Source organism: Grus americana, chromosome 5 (genome assembly GCF_028858705.1).
Source record: "Grus americana isolate bGruAme1 chromosome 5, bGruAme1.mat, whole genome shotgun sequence".
In the NCBI taxonomy this organism is placed as follows: Eukaryota; Metazoa; Chordata; class Aves; order Gruiformes; family Gruidae; genus Grus; species Grus americana.
Genome location: NC_072856.1, coordinates 10,409,223 through 10,428,648, shown reverse-complemented (window position 1 = coordinate 10,428,648; position 19,426 = coordinate 10,409,223). Strand labels below are relative to the sequence as shown.

General features: G+C 39.2%; 1 protein-coding gene across 3 annotated transcripts in view; it reads right to left on the bottom strand.

The window, feature by feature from the left end:
- The window catches only part of PPFIBP2 (PPFIA binding protein 2), a 108,329-nt gene that overhangs the window by 45,540 nt on the left and 43,363 nt on the right, over positions 1-19,426 (bottom strand). For 2 of the 3 annotated variants that reach the window (XM_054826818.1, XM_054826820.1), the window contains one exon: positions 5,079-5,168. In XM_054826818.1, coding sequence (XP_054682793.1) covers positions 5,079-5,168 — 90 coding nt within the window. Of the gene's footprint in view, positions 1-5,078; positions 5,169-14,370; positions 15,161-19,426 lie in introns of those variants that run through there. The other variant, XM_054826819.1, reaches the window with a different exon arrangement.

The following is a 19,426-nucleotide window of genomic DNA, read 5'->3' as shown; positions in this document are numbered from 1 at the left end:
AAAAAAACCCAAAGAAAAAAAAGGCACATTATGTGGAAGTGAAACCTTTAAGATGTACCTGCTACGCAGCATTTCTAAAACCAATCAACAAACATTTGAGTTCACTTCAGGAAAGCTGCAGAGGGAGTGACTGAGGGAGTGACTGACTGATCTGTATTTGTTTTACCTGCAAATATAATGACAAGCATGCCTGGGAAAGGAACATAGAAAAAGGGGGGGGGGGGCGGCGGGGAAGAGGACTATCTAATTTTTTTGCTTTTAAAGTAGCTGGTTGTATGGTAGAGTACAGATGAGTTACGGATGAGAAATGATAGGAAGAATTGAGTGAAGGCGGATGGCAGGGGGACACATCCAAGCTGGGACGGGTGGGAACTTCCCGCAAGGAAGTCTGCTTGTCTACTTTATTGGTTTGCTCCCGTTAAATGAGTGATGGCCCACCCCCCCCCCCGAGATCAGAAAGCAAGAAGAAACAAACTGAAACCTCTCCTTCAGTCTGATGCAGGTTCCAGAGAAAGAAAACAAGCTCTGCTTAAAGTGTCGGTTAGGTTCCAACTAGCATTGTAACCTGTAAGGAAAACTCTGTATGTCAAACATGACCTGCAAAGGAATTTAGTAAAACCTTAGCAGCTTTAGAAGCATGTGTTGGATGTTCCAGTAGTGAGGCTGAGTGGCACATTAGCCACTTTGAGCTCATATTTTCCCCTCTGTTCAGGATCACATCTGCCAGACTCTTCAGGGAATCAGGAGGCTGCACACAGAACATAACCTCAGCATATGCTACACTGGCGAGTCCATCTTGCCTTAGCAATGCAACACCCACAAGAGTCAGCCTATAGATAATATATTTTCTGTAAGTATCTATTAAAGTGAGGCATATTGAACAATTAGCTAAAAATCAAGTGGTATAAGGGTTTAAAACATCTTTGTGGAAAAGAAACCCAAAACAAATCAAACACCTAAAGAAGTACGTTAGCTCCTATACACAGGCACTGAGCTATGAGAGGGTATCCCAGATGCTGTAGCATTTCTAGCCTCCACTACAGACCGCACAGCGCTCTGTTTCCCACCACTTTCTCATCCTTCACGGCAATGGTCACACCCAGGAGCCAGGTTTGTACCAGCAGACTCCCTCAGGAGTAACCACAGCATGGGACTCGCCCGTGTTCCTCATATTTGACTGCTTAGTTAGAATATGCAGAACTGGTGTAAACCAGGTTCTAATCCCAGCTCCATCCTGGCACCTTTTTGTTGCTGATGTTCATCTACTAGACTGAGGTTTTCATCTACCTTATTTGCCTGGGGTTTTTGGAGTTCTACTGCAATACTGTGCAGTGGGATAGCAAAATGCATAAATATTGATTAAGCCTCTGGATTTGTTGGGGGTGTGATGGGAGTAAAAGGCAAGAGAAAGACAATTTCTACATTTGATTTTACTACATTCCTTCTGAGAAAAACTATAGGCAGGTGTCCAAGCCATGTCATAAAAATCCCTTCTTTGTGAGTTTGGCTGGCTTTGCTCTATAGGTACCTATTTGTGTGGATGAAGAAATAGTTGCTAAAAATCAGCAGGACAAAGACAGGAAAAGTACAAACTGAGCAGTAGCCTGGAACAGTCTTCAGGAACTTAAAAGCGCTGGAGACTAGCGGTCCTGTTAAATCCACAAAAACTGATATACTTTGAACACAAAGATTCTGCTAAGTCTGTACAAGCCCAGCAGCACGCATGACCATCAACAACTGGCTGTATAGCATGACCCACATCCAAGATGACAGTGATTGCTGTATGCAGACAAAGAGTACAGGACTATACATACATACGATGGAAAAAAAGGAGGCCTTCAGGGCCAAAGCCACAGGTGCATCAGTACAACCCTCTGCTTCTGAATAAACAGCTGGGTTTGGCCTCCTAATTGTTGCTCCAATTATGAGTGCGTGCACATGTGTGCGAGTGAACTGTACAAGGAGTAAATGTACTGTGTGAAAAGTTGTTTGTTATTATTAACAGAATCAAGATGTTACAGTTAATAACCACTTGATTAATAAAAGGTGTTCTAATAAATATCAGTTGTGATGTCTCCCTGACCTGATTCCCTCTCAGAAAAAAAGGGAATTTGCAGCACACACTTAAACACTTAAATTCTAACCAGAAGTTTGTTTTTCATTCAGGATTTTTTTTTCTTTCTAAATTTGATCATAGCAATTTAACAGTGATGAAAAAATCCAACCAAGCCTAAGCATATGTCTCCCAAAACATTGGTTGTTTATTTAACAACAGCAGTGAGAAGTCTGCTCAGTAAATTAACACAAGTGCAAACAGAACATACAGGATAAAACATGCTTACAGAAACTAGTAACTGAAAGTAGGGAGAACACCTACCCAGTATAGTTAAGTTCTGTTTGATATAAATATATATGCTTATAATATGCTTTTGTAAGTGTAAAAAGAAAGGATATGAAAAGACCATTTAAAGAATCTCCAGCTTCACTTTTAAAAAGTATGGTACAGTTTAGCAATAGCAGAAAATTATGTAAGGTACAGTTTAGCAATATCTAGAAAAAAAAAAGTTTTTTTATTTTAAGTTATACAACATAAGTTGTAAGTGCAAGGTCCTGCATATGGGTCAGGGCACAAATACAGGCTGGGCGGAGAATGGATTGAGAGCAGCCCTCAGGAGAAGGACTTGGAGGTGTTGGTGAATGAGAAGCTCCACGTGACCCAGCAATGTGTACTTGCAGCCCAGAAAGCCAACTGTATCCTGGGCTGCACCAAAAGCAGCGTGACCAGCAGGTCGAGGGAGGTGATTCTCTCCCTCTGCTCTGCTCTGGTGAGAGACCCCACCTGGAGTACCGCATCCAGCTCTGCGGGCCCCAAAACAAGAAGGACATGGACCTGTTGGAGTAAGTCCAGAGGAGGGTGTGTTGGGTTTGTGTGGCAAGGTTTTAGTAGCAGGGGGTGCTACAGGGGTGGCTTCTGTGAGAAGCTGCTAGAAGCTCCCCCTGTGTCTGATAGAGCCAATGCCAGCCGGCTCCAAGACGGACCTGCTGCTGGCCAAGGCCAAGCCAATCAGCGCCTCTGTGATAACATATTTAAGAAGGGCAAAAAACAGTTAGAGAGAGAGAGCTTTTGCAGCTGGAGAGAGGAGTGAGAAGATGTAAGAAACTCTGCAGACACCAAGGTCAGTGAAGATGCAGGGGGAGGAGGTGCTCCAGGCACCGGAGCAGAGATCCCCCTGCAGCCCGTGGTGAAGACCATGGTGAAGCAGGCTGTCCCCCTGCAGCCCATGGAGGAAGGATGAGGGGGTGTAGAGATTCCACCTGCAGCCCATGGAGGACCCCACTCTGGAGCAGGTGGAGGCACTTGAAGGAGGCTGTGGCCCTGTGGGAAGCCCACGCTGGAGCAAGTTCCTGGCAGGACCTGTGGAGAGAGGAGCCCATGCCAGAGCAGGTTTGCTGGCAGGACTTGTGACCCTGCGGGGGACCCATGCTGGAGCAGTCTGCTCCTGAAGGTCTGCACCCCATGGTAGAGACCCACACTGGAGCAGTTCGTGAAGGACTGTAGCCTGTGGGAAGGACTCACATTGGAGAAGTTTGTGAAGGACTGTCTCCCATGAGAGGGACTCCACGTTGGAGCAGGGGAACGATGAAAGTCCTCCCCCTGAGGATGAAGAAGCGGCAGAGACAATGTGTGATGAACTGACTGTAACCCCCATTCCCTGTCCCCCTGTGCTGCTGAGGGGGGAGGAGGTTGAAGCCGGGACTGAAGTTGAGCCCAGGAAGATGGGAGGGGTGGGGGGAGGTGTTTTAAGATTTGATTTTATTTCTCATTCCTCTACTCTGTCTTGCTTGGTAATAAATGAGATGAATTTTCTCTCTAAGTTCAGTCTGTTTTGCTCATGATGATAATTAGTGAGTGATCTCTCCCTGTCCTTATCTTGATCCGCAAGCTTTTCGTTATACTTTTTCTCCCCGACTAGTTAAGGAGGGGAGTGATAGAGCTGCTCTGGTGGGCACCTGGCCAGTGTCAACCCACCACAGAGGGCCATGAAGATGACCAGAGGGCTGGAGCACTCCTCCTATGAAGACAGGCTGAGAAAGTTAGGGTTGTTCAGCCTGGAGAAGAGAAGGTTCCGGGGAGACTTTACTGTGGTCTTGCAGTACCTAAAGGGGCCTACAAGAAAGCTGCAGAGGTACTGTTTACAAGGGCATGGAGTGATAGGACGAAGGGTAATGGATTTAAGCTGAAAGAGGGTAGATTTAGATTAGATATTAGGAAGAACTTCTTGACTGTGAGGGTGGTGAGGCACTGGAACAGGTTGCCCAGAAAGGTTGTGGATGCCCCCTCCCTGGCAGTGTTCAAGGCCAGGTTGGATGGGGCTTTGGGCAACCTGGTGTAGTGGAGGGTGTCCCTGCCCATGGCAGGGGGGTTGGAACTAGATGATATTTAAGATCCCTTCCAATCCAAACCATTCTACAATTCTATGAACAAGCGTTTTCTCCAGGAGGAAAACTCACATGGCACAGGGGATCTGTTTGAAAAAGGCTTGGTAAACTGAGAAACTGGAAACCTGGAAGAGCTTACACATGAGTTTTACTGTCGAATTTTCTTTTCCCCCTTTACCTCCCTCTCAAGCTTTTTGCTGATGTAAAGCAACTTTGGCACAGTATACAAGCAGGAAAAATATCAGTTCTATCTATCTGCCAGTCTTCCAGTTAATTAAAAATGGTGGCATGCAGAACCTAGAAAATCAGCTGGTACAACCTAGCAAATCTATAATGAGAATCACTACCACAGCATTGGCTTGGGACTTCACAGCACTATTTTTAAGGGGTTTTTTGTTTGGTTTTTTTATCCCTTTGTCATTCTTCTCCCTCTTACTGCTGTTGCTCCTCTCTCCTCTACCCAGTTACCCCACCATGAAACCAATTAGATGGATTATACAAATTATAAATTAAGTCCTGATTAAATAACAGTTACATTTGGTGACCCGCTAACATTTGTTAGACAGAAAATACTCTGTCACTTCAGCTTTTATTCGCTGAATATCAACTACATAGACAATGTTCTCTTTAAGACATACCTGAAGTATGAGCGATTCTTTATCACCTTCTAATCGTGCCAATCTTTCTTGATAGGTTTCATTATTAGATGAATGATGATTCACCTGTGACTGGGGGGGAAAAAAGTGCTATGAGAATTTTTACAGTTAATATTAACATTTTAAGCAATAGTTAATAAAAACCGATACAAATTGAGTGGTCATTATAATGCAAAAAACATGCAAAAATATGTCTATGGATCAAAACTGTTTATTTCATATACATTAACGCTTTTGTATGTACCTTTTTTTAGCTCGATTTTGAATACTTTCTCATTTCGAGCAATCAAGAACGGTATAGGAATAGATTTAATATTTTCAAGCAAATTATTTCATTGGGAAATGCCATCTTATCAAGACAAAAACCATTTCATTTGAAACATCTGGTCTCAACAGTCTTTTGCCAAAGTCAAGGAATCTTGGTGTTTATTTTTAAATGGTAAAAATTGCCATATATATTATACTATTCCTAGAAATTAGTGAAAGTATAATTTTTTTGGTTATAAATTAACAAATTATTTAAATTATCAAATTCTTAATCAGGAACTACTCTAGCTACATAATCACTTATGGATTTCTAAATGGCTCTAAGGAGCAAGACTTTCTAAAATATGGCCTGTTCCTAACTATTATGTCCCATTTCCTATGAATTTTAATACTCCAGAGACAAACACCACAATTAAGAAAAAATTATCTGCAGCTTTATTTTGAAATATTTAGAAGAGTCCCACAGCTTCATCCTGCATACTAAAACATTGTGTAACTCTGGAGCTGTTTCCTTAAAGCATCAAAAGTAACATGAGCCCTTAGTGGTTCATTTCCCAGCTCCTTTGCGGACAATGCATTTCTGCCAGGGAATAAAACACTCTGGCTGGCTTTTAGCTAACACAAGAATCCAACTTCACTGAGTTCCCTTCAACTATGGTAGTCTGCAGCTGATTACTCATTTATAATTACTTGTACAATGGCACCAATATAATGATAATCCTCGCTGTCCTCTCTTTTTCAACTGAACATTTGTGAATAGGATTATTTTTTTTTAATATTAAATACATTCATTGCTTCTTCATCTCCACCAAGGTCTACAGGCCCAAATGTAAAATTGATGGTGAAAATAAACATGGTGCTAATTAATGCAAGTCAAGAAATCAAATATTTATTCAACCAAAAGACACTTTTCAAGCCATAAAGTGCTAAACTAGATATAAGCGTGGCATCTATGATCTGAGCTGAGTAACTGAGCACCCTTGTCTCTGATAATTTTGAATCACAAAGACTCCAACAAACAGGACTCAAAGGTGTCTGAAAAGATCATCTGATTCATTATACCATCCTAGGACCAATGATTATTTGCAATATTCTTGTCTCGTCTTCTCCTAAAGGCCTCTGGAAATGGATTACACAGCATCCCCAGATAATCTACTTCTTAGCTACCCATCATTAGAACATTTTTCTTCATGTGTAACCTGAATCATCATCTCTTCGACTTCAACCTACTGGTTCTTATCATACCACCATGGATATTCATCCTGTGTTTACTCATTGTTTCTGCTTAAATGTATAACCTTGCACTAGACTATACTGACTTGCGTCCTATTATTTATACTGTTCTCCTATATATCGGGCCCTTCAGATGTTTTAATCATGTCCTTTAGCACGGCTGCAAGACTCCTAACTAGAATCACCTATAAATTCACTAAGCTCGGTCCTTATTCCCTGTTTTAGAGAGTCAACAAGAACACTGAAAAACTGAATGTGCAGAATCTCACTCACACCTCACCAGCATTCGTTGTCAAAAGAAGAGTATGTTAACTCTACTGAGAATATACTTTTCTCACTAGCTTTTGACCAGTTTATAGTAGGTACAACTAAGATTCAAGACCACACAGAAATGGCTCTAAATATGCACATGTGAGTGCATAACATACACAAACAGAAGTTTCAGACAAATTAATAAGTTTTACAGTGGCACCTGTAGGGAGCTGGCCCCCTGTGTAAGTATACAACAGCCTTAGAGGAATGGTGACTTCACTCCCTCCTCTTCTCCTAACTAGTTTTAATTTTTTAGAATTTCTCTGTCCTGTCATCTCTGTCCATCTATCCTAACATCTCAATGTAATTTTTTCAAGCCTTCTCCTTTTATTAAGAAATACCACCCATCCCCAAAACTCCCCACTGTGTTTATAAAACATGCATCTTCAGTTTAACTTAGGCCCTTTGTATTAAAAGTTGGCCAGTCAGTCCGTATGGTCTCAAAGTTCATTCCTTATTAACCTTTGTAGTACTATAATGAAAATAAGGAATCCTCACAAGTAAACAAAATGCATTTCTGTATATCTGTCTAGATAGTCCTTTGACCTCAGCTATGCATCCTCAATCATACTGCCAGCCATTCTGCCTGGGTTGTTACTCCACTCAGAGAGCAAAGTCTTACTTACTTACTGTAAGTAGCACTTACAGTACTATTGTACTTTAGAATAGTCTTTACTACTGTACTTTAGAATACAAAATCTTTAGCCTTGGCAGCTACATTTCCATTAGGGTTAAAACTCCATTACATACCATTAAATGAGTTTTCCCAATAGAGAGCCCACAAACTCCCCCAGTATGTTTCTAGCTCACACACAGCGGGAGGGGAGACTTTCCAGCACCTAGAACATCAAGTTTTCAGGGAAGAACAGCACACTGCTAGGCAGGCAAAGATTCTCTCAATGACAAAACCTAATGATGAAGACTGCCTAGTCAAGCAGATTTTGCACCCTTTCTCCTGCCATTATTTGCTATTTTCCTAGGCTAGATTTAAGAAATATACCTGTAACCACTCATGTAACCACTTCCCCCTTCCTGCCTTACATGCACGGTGAGTTAAATTACTGCCAACACATTTTTACATAACCATTCTGTCATGAATGCAAAACAGAATTCAACATTTTATATAATCGGTAATTAAGAATTAGTTCAACATCAAATCACAAATAAGATATTTTACTGCACTTACATTTACCATACGTATAGCCTCCAATGATGTCTGCTGCACTGAGTGACTGTGAAATATCCTCTGCTGAAGTCCAATACTCAATACCCATGTAAAAGCTAGTGAATCACACCCATGTGAACAGAAAAAGATGAAGAAAAAATCAACCCTGCCAATAGGTCAGCCAGAGAGTGCTCAGATACGTACAGAAAAGTACAGTAGACAGAAAATGACTTGCTAAATAAAAGTGGCTGATTGACACACAGCAGTTGTTTAAGACTTGGGAAATCTTTGTGGCATGCATAAAGACAAGATAAAACAATGTAATATGAACCAAGGCCATCTGTGGATGGTTGGAGTGCATTCTGCAGTTGCGAAAGTCACTACTGAGAGGTAACCAAGTATACTTAGATATCACATGTATCAGCAGCAATTGAACATAGGACCTGTAACTCTAAAGTCATAAGACTACAGACCACTCAACTTGGTGTAAGAGCTCGCAAACGATAAACACTAGACTTTTGCAACCACATGACCAAAAGGTTGAATCACCAAGGTTTTCCACAAAGATGTTATTTCAGAAGATGTAGCCTTAAAGACCAAAGATCGTTACCTGGGCTCCACAAATTATAAGCTAAATATGTTAATTATATTTCTTGTAATGAAAGAATGAGAGCAATTGCATAAAGCATACAAAAAAGTTTATGATAACACATGATAACAAAGTAGAAGGACAGATATACTAAGGCAAGGTAGTTGAAACTACCTTGATGGTAGCACCACTGCAGATGAAAGTCAAGTGTATACCATATATACTTTGCCTAAGGCAGCTACAAAGCAATTTCTTGAAGCACCTGTATTATAGTCTCCACAGAGATTTTGTATATAGTTTAATGCCTATTAGATCGCATCAGATATTAACATAAAATGTTTCCTCAAACAATTCTAAATCAACTGTTTCTCCTGATTCTAGAAAAAACCCCAAAGGCTTTTGCATTCCATCACTTGCTTCAGCTTCTTTTTCATCTTTAGTTTCCAAATCTCTCTCTGGAATATGCTCTTTAACTTGGACATAATATTGGTAGCTGCTGGAAAATTGTCTAAGTATCACTTACATAATCAAGTCAGCACAGAGTCTTTTTCCAAGAAAAAGGCTTAAATATTCCTCCAGAATGTATGAAACAAACAAACAAAAAAATCAGACTTGAGTATGATTCAATAGCTTTAATTTAAAATGGGGATAATCAGCAAAAGTATAAAAGGGCATGGCAAGAAAGGAAAGAAATGTTTGATCGACTTAGTTAGCTATCTTAATTTTCAACAGACTTCTCTGAGCCCGGTAAGCATGGAATGCTGTTTTCTTGCATGTTATTTTAATAGGAAACAATTCAGAATGCAGCTTATTGTAAGAACAGAAGACAACCATTGTATAGTGCTTCTATACAGATGTTCTGTTCAGAAGCTTCTGTAACAGAACAACTAGCTGAATCTCGATAGGCTGTAAAAGTAAGCCCCTTAAAGCAAGCACATATGCAAGATAATAAAACTGAATACAGGCCAGTTTATGTTCTCCTCATGTGTGCTGTTTCAGTTTCAGCTCAAAGACTCTCCAATACAGCTAATTTTAAAACAAAAAATACCAACTTCTGAAGTTGATCAGCAAGCTGTTATACAGAAATTTGTCACTAATGCCATGGATCTCATATTGGGCTGTGGAGGGGAGAAGAGCTGGGAAAAGAAACCTGGCAGTCAGAGTGGTGATTTGTAAGCTTTTTCAACAAGTCATCCCCCTCTTTTAGAAGACAGATTATGTCATAACCCTCCTCTCTTCTTATTCAGTCACATGAATCACCTTCAGTTCCACTGATAATTGAATAAGATGCCTGTGGCAACTATACTTGCATTAATGGGGAAGATTAGGCACATACTTGATGTATTGTCTTTTGTTGCAGTTTAGAAGCTGAAGACAAGGAGCGTAGCCAGCAGAGTTCAACCAGTTTTCCTGCAAACTACTAACGGCACCCAGACCACAGTACTGTATTTCAATACAAGAAAATGTACACTATAGACTTTTTCCAGGCTATTTAGAGTTGATAATATTTACAAGAGTATGGACTTTCTATCTCTTTATTACTCTTTGGGATCAGCAGAATTGGTGTTATGAGTCACAGTAGCTGCTATTGTGTTTTGATGAGCGAGTAGCCTACACAGTAAACATTTTTATTTTGGCATGGATGTAATACAAGTTTAATCTCTTGGCATGTTAGCGCTACCTCAGATACACACCCATCTGAATATATGTATGTTCACTCAGTGTACTAGAGGAGGAGGAGAAGGCTGGAACATGATTTCTGGGTCTGTAATTCTTGCCTTTCATCTGAAGGCAATTAATAAAGGAACAACAGGAATTTCTATTCGCTGTTGATTCTTGTTGGTTAAGTGAAAGAGGCAGTCACTTTGAAAAAGCTAACAGCATATAGTCTGAAATTAAGTAAAGACAGAGCTGAGCCAATTTCTGTACTCCTTAAAATGAAAGAATTTTGACCACATATTTTTCTGGATAATTTTTCCTAATACTAATACCTATTTTCTCTTCCAGACAGTGACATTACTTGAAAGAGGGTATCCTTACAGAAGTCCTAAGATTTACCCTCAGTATAATAAGCTTAATGGCTATAGCAGGGGTTTGATTGCTCCACCTCTTGCTAGTACAGGTTATGAATAGCATCCGGAAGAAAGGAAAGGAAAGATTAACATATACTTATTTCAGGTCAGTGTGGCATGTACTTCAAAAGGTAAGTCTAAGGCAAGCTACAAGAGTCATCACATGCCTCCATTTCATGTGAAGGCATCTCTCTTTCAAAATAGAACATCTTACTACTGTACAAAATTTTCCAGAGGCAAGAGATTTTCCATGTTGCCACGCTCCATCCACTGCAGTTCATATAGCTCAGTTAATTTATAATGTTCTTAGAGAGCACATAATACTGTTTTTAGTAACTACTAGCATTTATGTTTGTGATGCTTGATAATAATTTGTGGTTATATCTACATGCCTACATACAAAAATAGAGGTTGTGCCATTTTTATTCGGAATGGTGTGTTCCAATCAAGGCCCGATGGAAAGATAAGAATACAGCAAGAACACAACAGATGAAATTGTATGTGAACCCTCTAACCCAAATCCCTTGGGAAAACCAAAAGTTTGCTAAAGATGAGACACTTTCAGCTTCAGGTAGTTGGGAGTGTCTCAGGTTCCAGTGACAGATTTATGCTTAGGCCCTGTAAAATAACACATAGGTTATCTGCAAAACGCTTCCCACAAACTGCTTTATGAGAACTACACAAGAATTTTCCATATCCTTCTAGAAACAGATAGCTGACAGAGATGCCTCCCTTAATAATTCCTGTGACCTCCTCAGCCAGGCTTTGTGTCTTACTAACAAGGTATCCTGGAATATCGGCAGTGTTACAACCTCTTCTAACGCTGCATGAAACCAGGGCGGTGCTATCTGCCTATGTCAGATTATCATTCAGCTTCTCAGAGAGCATAACCTAACTGGGACAGTTCTGAAATTGCCATCAAAGTATCACATGCCGTGAAGTATGGTATAGCTGTACCCATTGCATAGTTTTGTCTTTCTGATATTAGGTAAGATATTATCAGAAAAAGTTCTTCCTCTTGTGAGAAATTCTACTGCAGACTAATAATTTTTATTACTGGCAAAAGGCAGGAAAAAGTCAAATGAAGAAAAAACAGTAAACAAAGGAAAACACATTAACTGTGCTTCATATACAACTGACACAAAGCTAAATGTTTTTTTGGCTCTGTCCACCTGCTCTTACATTTTGCTGCCTGCTTAGTCCATACCTATGGCCATTCATGGCACAGCACTTTTCACATGTCATTTTAACATCAAGAAAGTTCTACGGAAAGAGCTGAAGTGTGGTGACACCTTAGTGCTATTTGATCTAAGTATTGCTTTGTCCCTGCTGCTGTTGCATGATGGTACCATACACATTATGTTACCAGACTACTGCTTAAAACCAGATCCTCTACTCTAAGCATCTGAAAATAGCAGTTGTATCTCATTTCGCCTGCCTGGATCTCGTGATTTTTGTATTTGTTTGCTGCCCTAAGCCAGTCCAAGCCACAGATATCACACAAATCTAGGTTAGCCAACCAACTGCAATATCAAAACTGATCCCGGTCTCTCAAGTGATTTCTGCTATTAATGAAATTGGAGCCAGTTTTGGCATACTTCACCAAGGGTTTATGGAAGCCTGTTGCAGTTACTCTCTGCTAAGTGCCATTTGTTACTCTGGAGGGTACTCATACTTTCATTATCAGCCAAAGAGCAACAGTTTATGATTGCAGGGCCTGAAATCTTTATATGCTATCACAGTCAGCGCCAGATATGTGACATTAGGATTCTTGAACGTGAGGATTAAATAAGCAACTTAGATTGTTTAAACTTTTTTTTTTTTTTTTAAAATCACTTGTCAAAGGAATTTGGGAGCAGACTGCCTAAGTTCTCCTGTGAACAATGCAAGATCATTTTCAGCTCTCTTCCCTTCCCCCACATGTGCTTACCTCCTTAAAGAGCTTGCAAGGAAAAGCAGCAGTATTGATATTCTCCTTTATGTACCCTACATAAAAGGAATTACATGCAACCACTGTAAGAGCATTATTAATTTCTGTAAAAGCCTGTGCTACATTTGAACACAATATCCTTTCTGAACACAGTACTTGAAAAATCATCCTAAAGACACCCTGTGTTAACCCTCTCCAAATCTGTGAACATGTCAGTGTGAGACTTTTTGCACTGAAGCTATTTCTTGAGCCCTTTCTCATTATGGTATTGTCCTCAGTGTATCCTGAATGCCACACAATCTGATAACTGCACACCTTAGCCTTTTGTTAGCAAACCTTTTTAGCAACGAAATTTAAACCAGGAAGTAGGAGTGGCAGAAATACCGTATTCAAAACTTCATTTAAGTAACAAATTAATATGTGATCTCAAAAAACACTAGAGAGTTACTTAGCTTTAACTGCACAGAGCACAAGTTAAACTAATAGTATAATGTTACCGACAGCTACTTCCTGTTGTCTCTTCTCATTCACTATCCCGCTCCCCAGTTAATCCCCTCCCTGTCCACACTCCAGAAACTTAAGTTTCCAGAACCTGATGTAAATATTTTGTAAATTAACTTCAAGATTCTCAAGCTTTTATTAAAGACTGACATTATATCATGAATATTTTATATTCATTCAAGAAACTACCAAAATTAAAGTTCCTAATCATATTTCACATAAGTATTTACCTACATATTATGTTTATACCACTAGTAAAAAAAAAATAGAGTGCATGTGCATATTTATACATGTGCGGTTTTAATCCAGTGCCATACAGAAGCACTAACACAAATGGCGTGTGTAGAATTTACAAGAGCAGTACACACCGGTTAAAATATATTTTAAAAGTATCATGACAGGATGTGCTGCTCACATGACATACAATTAAATTAATATTGTAATTAAAAAAACAGTATACTGTGAAGGATCTATTCACATCCCATTTGTGGAGTTTTCAAACACTGAAAAATAAATACTTAGAACCTAAAAAAATCTAAAAGCTAACAAAAACTAAGTGATTTTTCCAAGGTGATGAGACAACTGCATAAATCTACTTCTTTTATGGGAAGACAAAAACGATCTCATGTAGTTAATTCATGTTCTGACAGTTCATCACAAAATTAGGATTTTAATACCACCGTCTTTTTAAAAAAACATAATTTTATCAGAGTAACAGGCACAGGAAAAAAGTACCACCATTTTTATCCAAAACAAAGGCATCCTAAAAGTTCTCATACAGTTACCCTGATGAAGAATTGATTAAGCAAAGAACTACTGCAAATAATTTTTCATTTTAAAGCACAACATGGTAAACAACACATTCTCCTTTTTTGCCATACATTCCCATGCAGGATTTGTTTTGTTGTATTACAATCTCAGGAAAGCACGAGCACTTGCTAGAATCTATTGCCATTTGTTCAAAGTTTGATCCTAGAGTTTCATTTTTAAAGACAAAGACAGCTGATTCTCCCTCCCCCCCCCCGCCCAAGCCGCCTCTTCCTCCTCCTCCCTGAAGAAACATCTTTAATTCATTCCTCATGAGCAAACTTACAATATTTTATGTCTGAGGCACTCGATACTTTCTTTTGCAAAGTTGAGAATTCTGACTAAGATTTGCTAAAGTGCATTTACAAAGAGAAAACAAAGCCCAGCAAATCACTTACCCTCTTTAGCCACGTGAAGTGCTTGTAAATATCAATCTCACCATCCATGCTTTGGGCCCATCTCAGCAGTCACATTCCCACAGTTAAAAGAAATTTTTGGAAGCAAGCGCACTGCTTTGTTCTACAGGATATAGCTGTGACTTCTTCCCCTTTCAACCCTCAACTTCTAAAATCTTGAATGCGTGTTCACATTTTAAGCTAAATCTTCTGCCTCTGTCCCACGGTCTTATCCCAAATGCGTCTCACAGATGTATATATAACACACAACTGTATAAACTTCAGACTCTCCCCCAAACATCTGGTTTTTTTAAACAGCAGATTGGTTAGCAACAAGAACAATGCAACTCTAAAAACGTCAAAAATATAACTTGCTAAATGATTGTTAAAAAAGGATCTTTCAAGAATAGTATAAATCTGCAGAAACTGTTCCCTTTTAATGTCGAATAACAAGCTAAAATTATTAGGCTGTCACTGAGAAACTATTTTCAAGTAATGCCTTCTCTGGCTTTCTGTTTCAAGAGTGGCTGGAACTCATTACCAAAGACCCCCTATTTCCTGTCTCTGTTTTAGTCCCTGTTTATCGTAACACTACTCAGCCTTCTCAGTTTATTTCAGGCTCAGACTAAACCTAAAAATAAGTTCTGCTCTTTGAATTACTTGCATGTCCTCTCAAAAGACATTATAAAAGAGGAAGAATTCATGGACGATCCTGTGGATAAGTTAATTATCCCATAAATACTGCTATTGCCAAAGAGGCAATTTTCCATCTTAACAGACGATGATGATACCCGTCTAAAATTTTTGTCTGCGCCTCTGCTGAAGCTGAAGTCTCACAGCATGGCAAGTTTTCAAACTTGCAACACCAGGATAAATGCATATGCAAAGCAATGCTCTGGCAAGAAGGGAACTTTTAAAGCGTTGTCTGTTACTGTGGTGTCCTCTAGTGCCTCCACGCAGCAGTTATGATTAAGTTCTAATTTTTCCTAGTAAACTCCAGTTTCCAATGCTGCATCTCCCACTAATAAATGTGACTTTGGCCTTAAACCGGGCAACTGATTGTTCCACGCACAAGGACAACTGCATGGGCAATGTCTATTAAGATCAAAATGCAGCTGTCCCCACGGGATTTTTGTGATGATCCCAGAACATTTACTTATCTCTCCATTTTCTTCAGTTTCTACAGCCAAACTCACTCCTGCGTTTAAGGCGACGTAAAAGAGCAATTTGGAAAAGCCAGTGACAAAGCTGCCCATCATACTAATACTATATACAAAGAATTCAAAGTCTGAAGCTGTGTAATGCCCTGAAAAGCAGTTCTTAGAGGGACCTGCCTCACTTAGCTATCTATGCACATTCCAAACTGTGGCAGTCACAGATGCATGAAGGAGTTTCTGCAAGGGATGTGGTGTTTTATTATTTCAACCATTCTAGATACTTTTGACCTGATGGACCTCTTTCTAGAATCCTCCATGACATAAAGTAAGAGGGAAGGATATAAACCTAGACTTCCAGCTTTCTTCACGTGTTTATTACCTGTTGTTAAAGTCATGTCACAAGAAAAAATATGAATGTTTTTTAAGAAGTTAGTGCTACAAGTCTTCTAAAGGTGCTATGATACCTAAAATCACCAGTAAGCGTGACAAGATAAAAGAACTGTCAGTTTCCAAAAGTGAACCATGCCCCAAGACAGATCTGAAGAGGATTTTGATTGCTCTGTACGTAGAATGTACTTATTCTATACTGGTTGTAGAAGCTTTTATGCTGTCTTAAAGAGAGCAGTTATTTCTTGAATAGCTCACACCATCTGCCAAAAGCCTTAGTACATTGTTAATGGTCCTTTTAAAAAAAAATGATAAAAATGAAGATGCACTGAATATAGTACTCTTCTGTATGCATCACAGGCTCTGTCATGGCTGACAAACTGAAGACTGACATTAAAACATAAACTCCCTACAGCGTAAGGCATTTTTCCCCCCGGAAAACTAGTTATCTAATTATGGAGAACAGCAAATATATCAAACCTTACCTCGAAGTATGGTGTATACCATAGGACCACCACGACGGAGCCTGAAGTTCCCCATTTCATCCACTTCAAAACATAGGCTCTAAGACTCTCATTTCAGGCTTATTTAGGGAAGGGGGAAACATACTACTTTTCAATCACTCCACCACACATTATCTCATAATGATTGTGTTTTTCAATTAAAAAAAAACTACAGGAAAACTATATTACTCACTTATTAGTGCCTTGGTGTAGCGTCTGCAGCTAGGTGAGTACCCATTTCTCCTCTTAAAAGTATTTAGAATGACAAACATACCTTTTTTCTGCCTTATCATTTGTCCTGGATTTCATGCAAAGGCCTCTTGATTCTGTTAGAGTCATTCTTCCTGATTAAAAGGTAAACGCGTCTGAATTTTCTGCATCTTATCAGCCACAAATATTGACAACATACATTCCAGACAGTCACATGTTCACTTTTAGCCTGTCACCTGCATGCTGAACTTTATGTCCTGCTTGAGCTTTGGCCTGAAAAAGTTTCAGACACCAACTGAATGCAAATCAATTGCCTCAGATTTGCTTAGAATACTTTTCTGTTTCACTGGAAAAGCAGGTTAGTTTCTCTGGGCAGTTTGAAAATAAGAAAAATATGTTGCAATCTGGGGATTGCTTCATCAGGTTACTGCTGTATTTTTTTTTTTCTTATTTTTAGGAAATCCAGGTCTTTGTGTAGTTCTTCACTGAGCACTACCTTCTAGTTCAAAGAAGAATTAAAAAAACCCAAAACCCAAACCACCAACCATACCAAAAAATCTCCCACCATCACTACAGTACCACCACCCTGAAGTGTTACCCCATGGAGAGAGAATGATCTAGTTATTACTCTGTTCCCCTACCAAATTGTTTATTTTCTCCAGTGCTGTCTCCAAAGATAAAAGATAACACACATTACAACAATGTAAATGCAATGTAAGGTACTAAAATATTTTAAATTAACAAAGTTTATATACTCCACAAGCTGTATGAAAACCCATTAGGATTTCTTTGCCAATTCTGTAATTTCATAGAAAACTGCTGACTACTGGCACCATTGGTAGAACTAAAAACTCCATTTGCAGAACATCAAAGGTGTTAGCCACATGAACGTCTGCTGATACATAACCCATAAAAACCACTCAGTTAAGCAACCCATTACTTTCTCAGGCAGAATGTGAAGTATTTCAAACAAGATTTTAAATCTGTTTCAAATAATAAACAGACATGCTGTGACAGTTTTGAAAGTGAAGGTAACAGAATGCTTTAAACAATCAGTTACACTTCTCATGTCCCTCCATTCCAGACCTATGAAAAGGCAAGAAAACATCTACAAATCTTCTTAGACCTGTGGAGGGAAGGACAATCTGACTGTCTGGTGTATTCCCTCCTCCTACCAACGCGGGAGCTGAGGAAGCAGAGAGCTGTTTGCTTTTCCACCACTGTCCCTCTTTCTCCCACCCTATGAATATTACAAAATTACGTTTATTACTGTTATTTTAGCAATTGTACGTTTTATTCAGTTACATTTGTGCTAAAACACATTTTTAAATGATCTTTCAGAGCAGCACAAATGCAAACTGTCAATAGCATTCTTGTATTGGCACTGCATTGCCTGGGAGCTTAGAGGGCAAGGGAACAGGAAGCAGAGCAAAAGTTCTTCAGCCTCCATCAGGTCCAGGTCCCTGGAGCATTGCACCTCTCTTCCTTTTCAGCAATAATGTTTAAATCATTTTGGTTTCAAAACCCTTCAGCCTCTGAAAATGCTAGAAGAACATACACTTGGCCTTTCAGGGCCAAGAACTGAAATGACCAAATATGCGTCTTCCCAGCCTCATCAGGAGAATCCAGCTGAGTATGGACATGCAACAAAAATTTACTCATTCCCAAAAATTAGTATCACCTTCTCCTACATCCATTACTCTGTGCTCTTCCCAATCCTAGTGTTTGGGATGCTTTGGAAACAAATGGATTAGCATCAGATTTTAAAAGGGAAAAATTTCCCTAGCATGCCAATTCACACACCTGTCATTCTCATGCTGCAGAAAAACTTGAGAGCTTCAGAGTCAAGAAGGAGAGAATATGAGAATATGCCTGCACAGGAATATTAGTGTAAAAAGAAATTCAGGCCATTTGTGCAAAAGACAATGGAGGAAGAAATCATTTTTACATGGTAACGGCTTCAGAAATCTAGATGAAGCCTTTCCAGCAAGATAATTTGTCTTCGAGTCTTACTCATGACTAACTGATAATGTCTAAGTGACAGAGAAAGATTAAGTTCTTGGAAGAAAAGGACAAAACCATACTGCATTCTGTATCAGAGCACATTTGCTTTACTTGTGATAATTTAAAAAAAATAAACAAGTATCCTGGGAAACAGACTAGAAATAATGTTATGTAGCTACATGAACAAATAATCCTTTCCCAGCATAAAATGCACTTAATCCAAATGGCTTAATTCTTTGATTAAAATCTGTATTTCAGAAATAATCGGACTTAGATGGCCATTAGTTCCAAGCCAGCATGGTTAGCCCTCACTCTAACTGCATATTTGGGCGTGTGTGGGGGGGAGGTAGTACTTCAAACAGGTGCTGACATGTTTGGAGTCATTCCCATCTGCAGGCTGTATGATATCACATATCTCTAGCACTATGTCCTTTCTGGTTATTGCTCAAGTAATAACTAGCTCTCTTCCCTTGGCTTGCATAAAGAACGTATTACCAATACTTAAATGAAGTTACTATTCATTAATTCATCCACAGACATTTGCACATTCTTGGCAGTTTCAAACATTCCTTGCCATATGCTGAAATACTTTTTCCAGCTCAAGTTCTAGAACAGCTATAACTTTTTGCATGAAACTTATTTAGAAGAAAATGTAGATTGTAAGAAACTTGAATACTATGTTTTTGCATAAAACTTAAACATTTTCTACTTAACAGAACAAAACAATCACTGTGAACACTCCCCCTCCCAGTTGCTATAGGCAAGAAGAGTACACCAATATGTAAAGAAAATATTTAA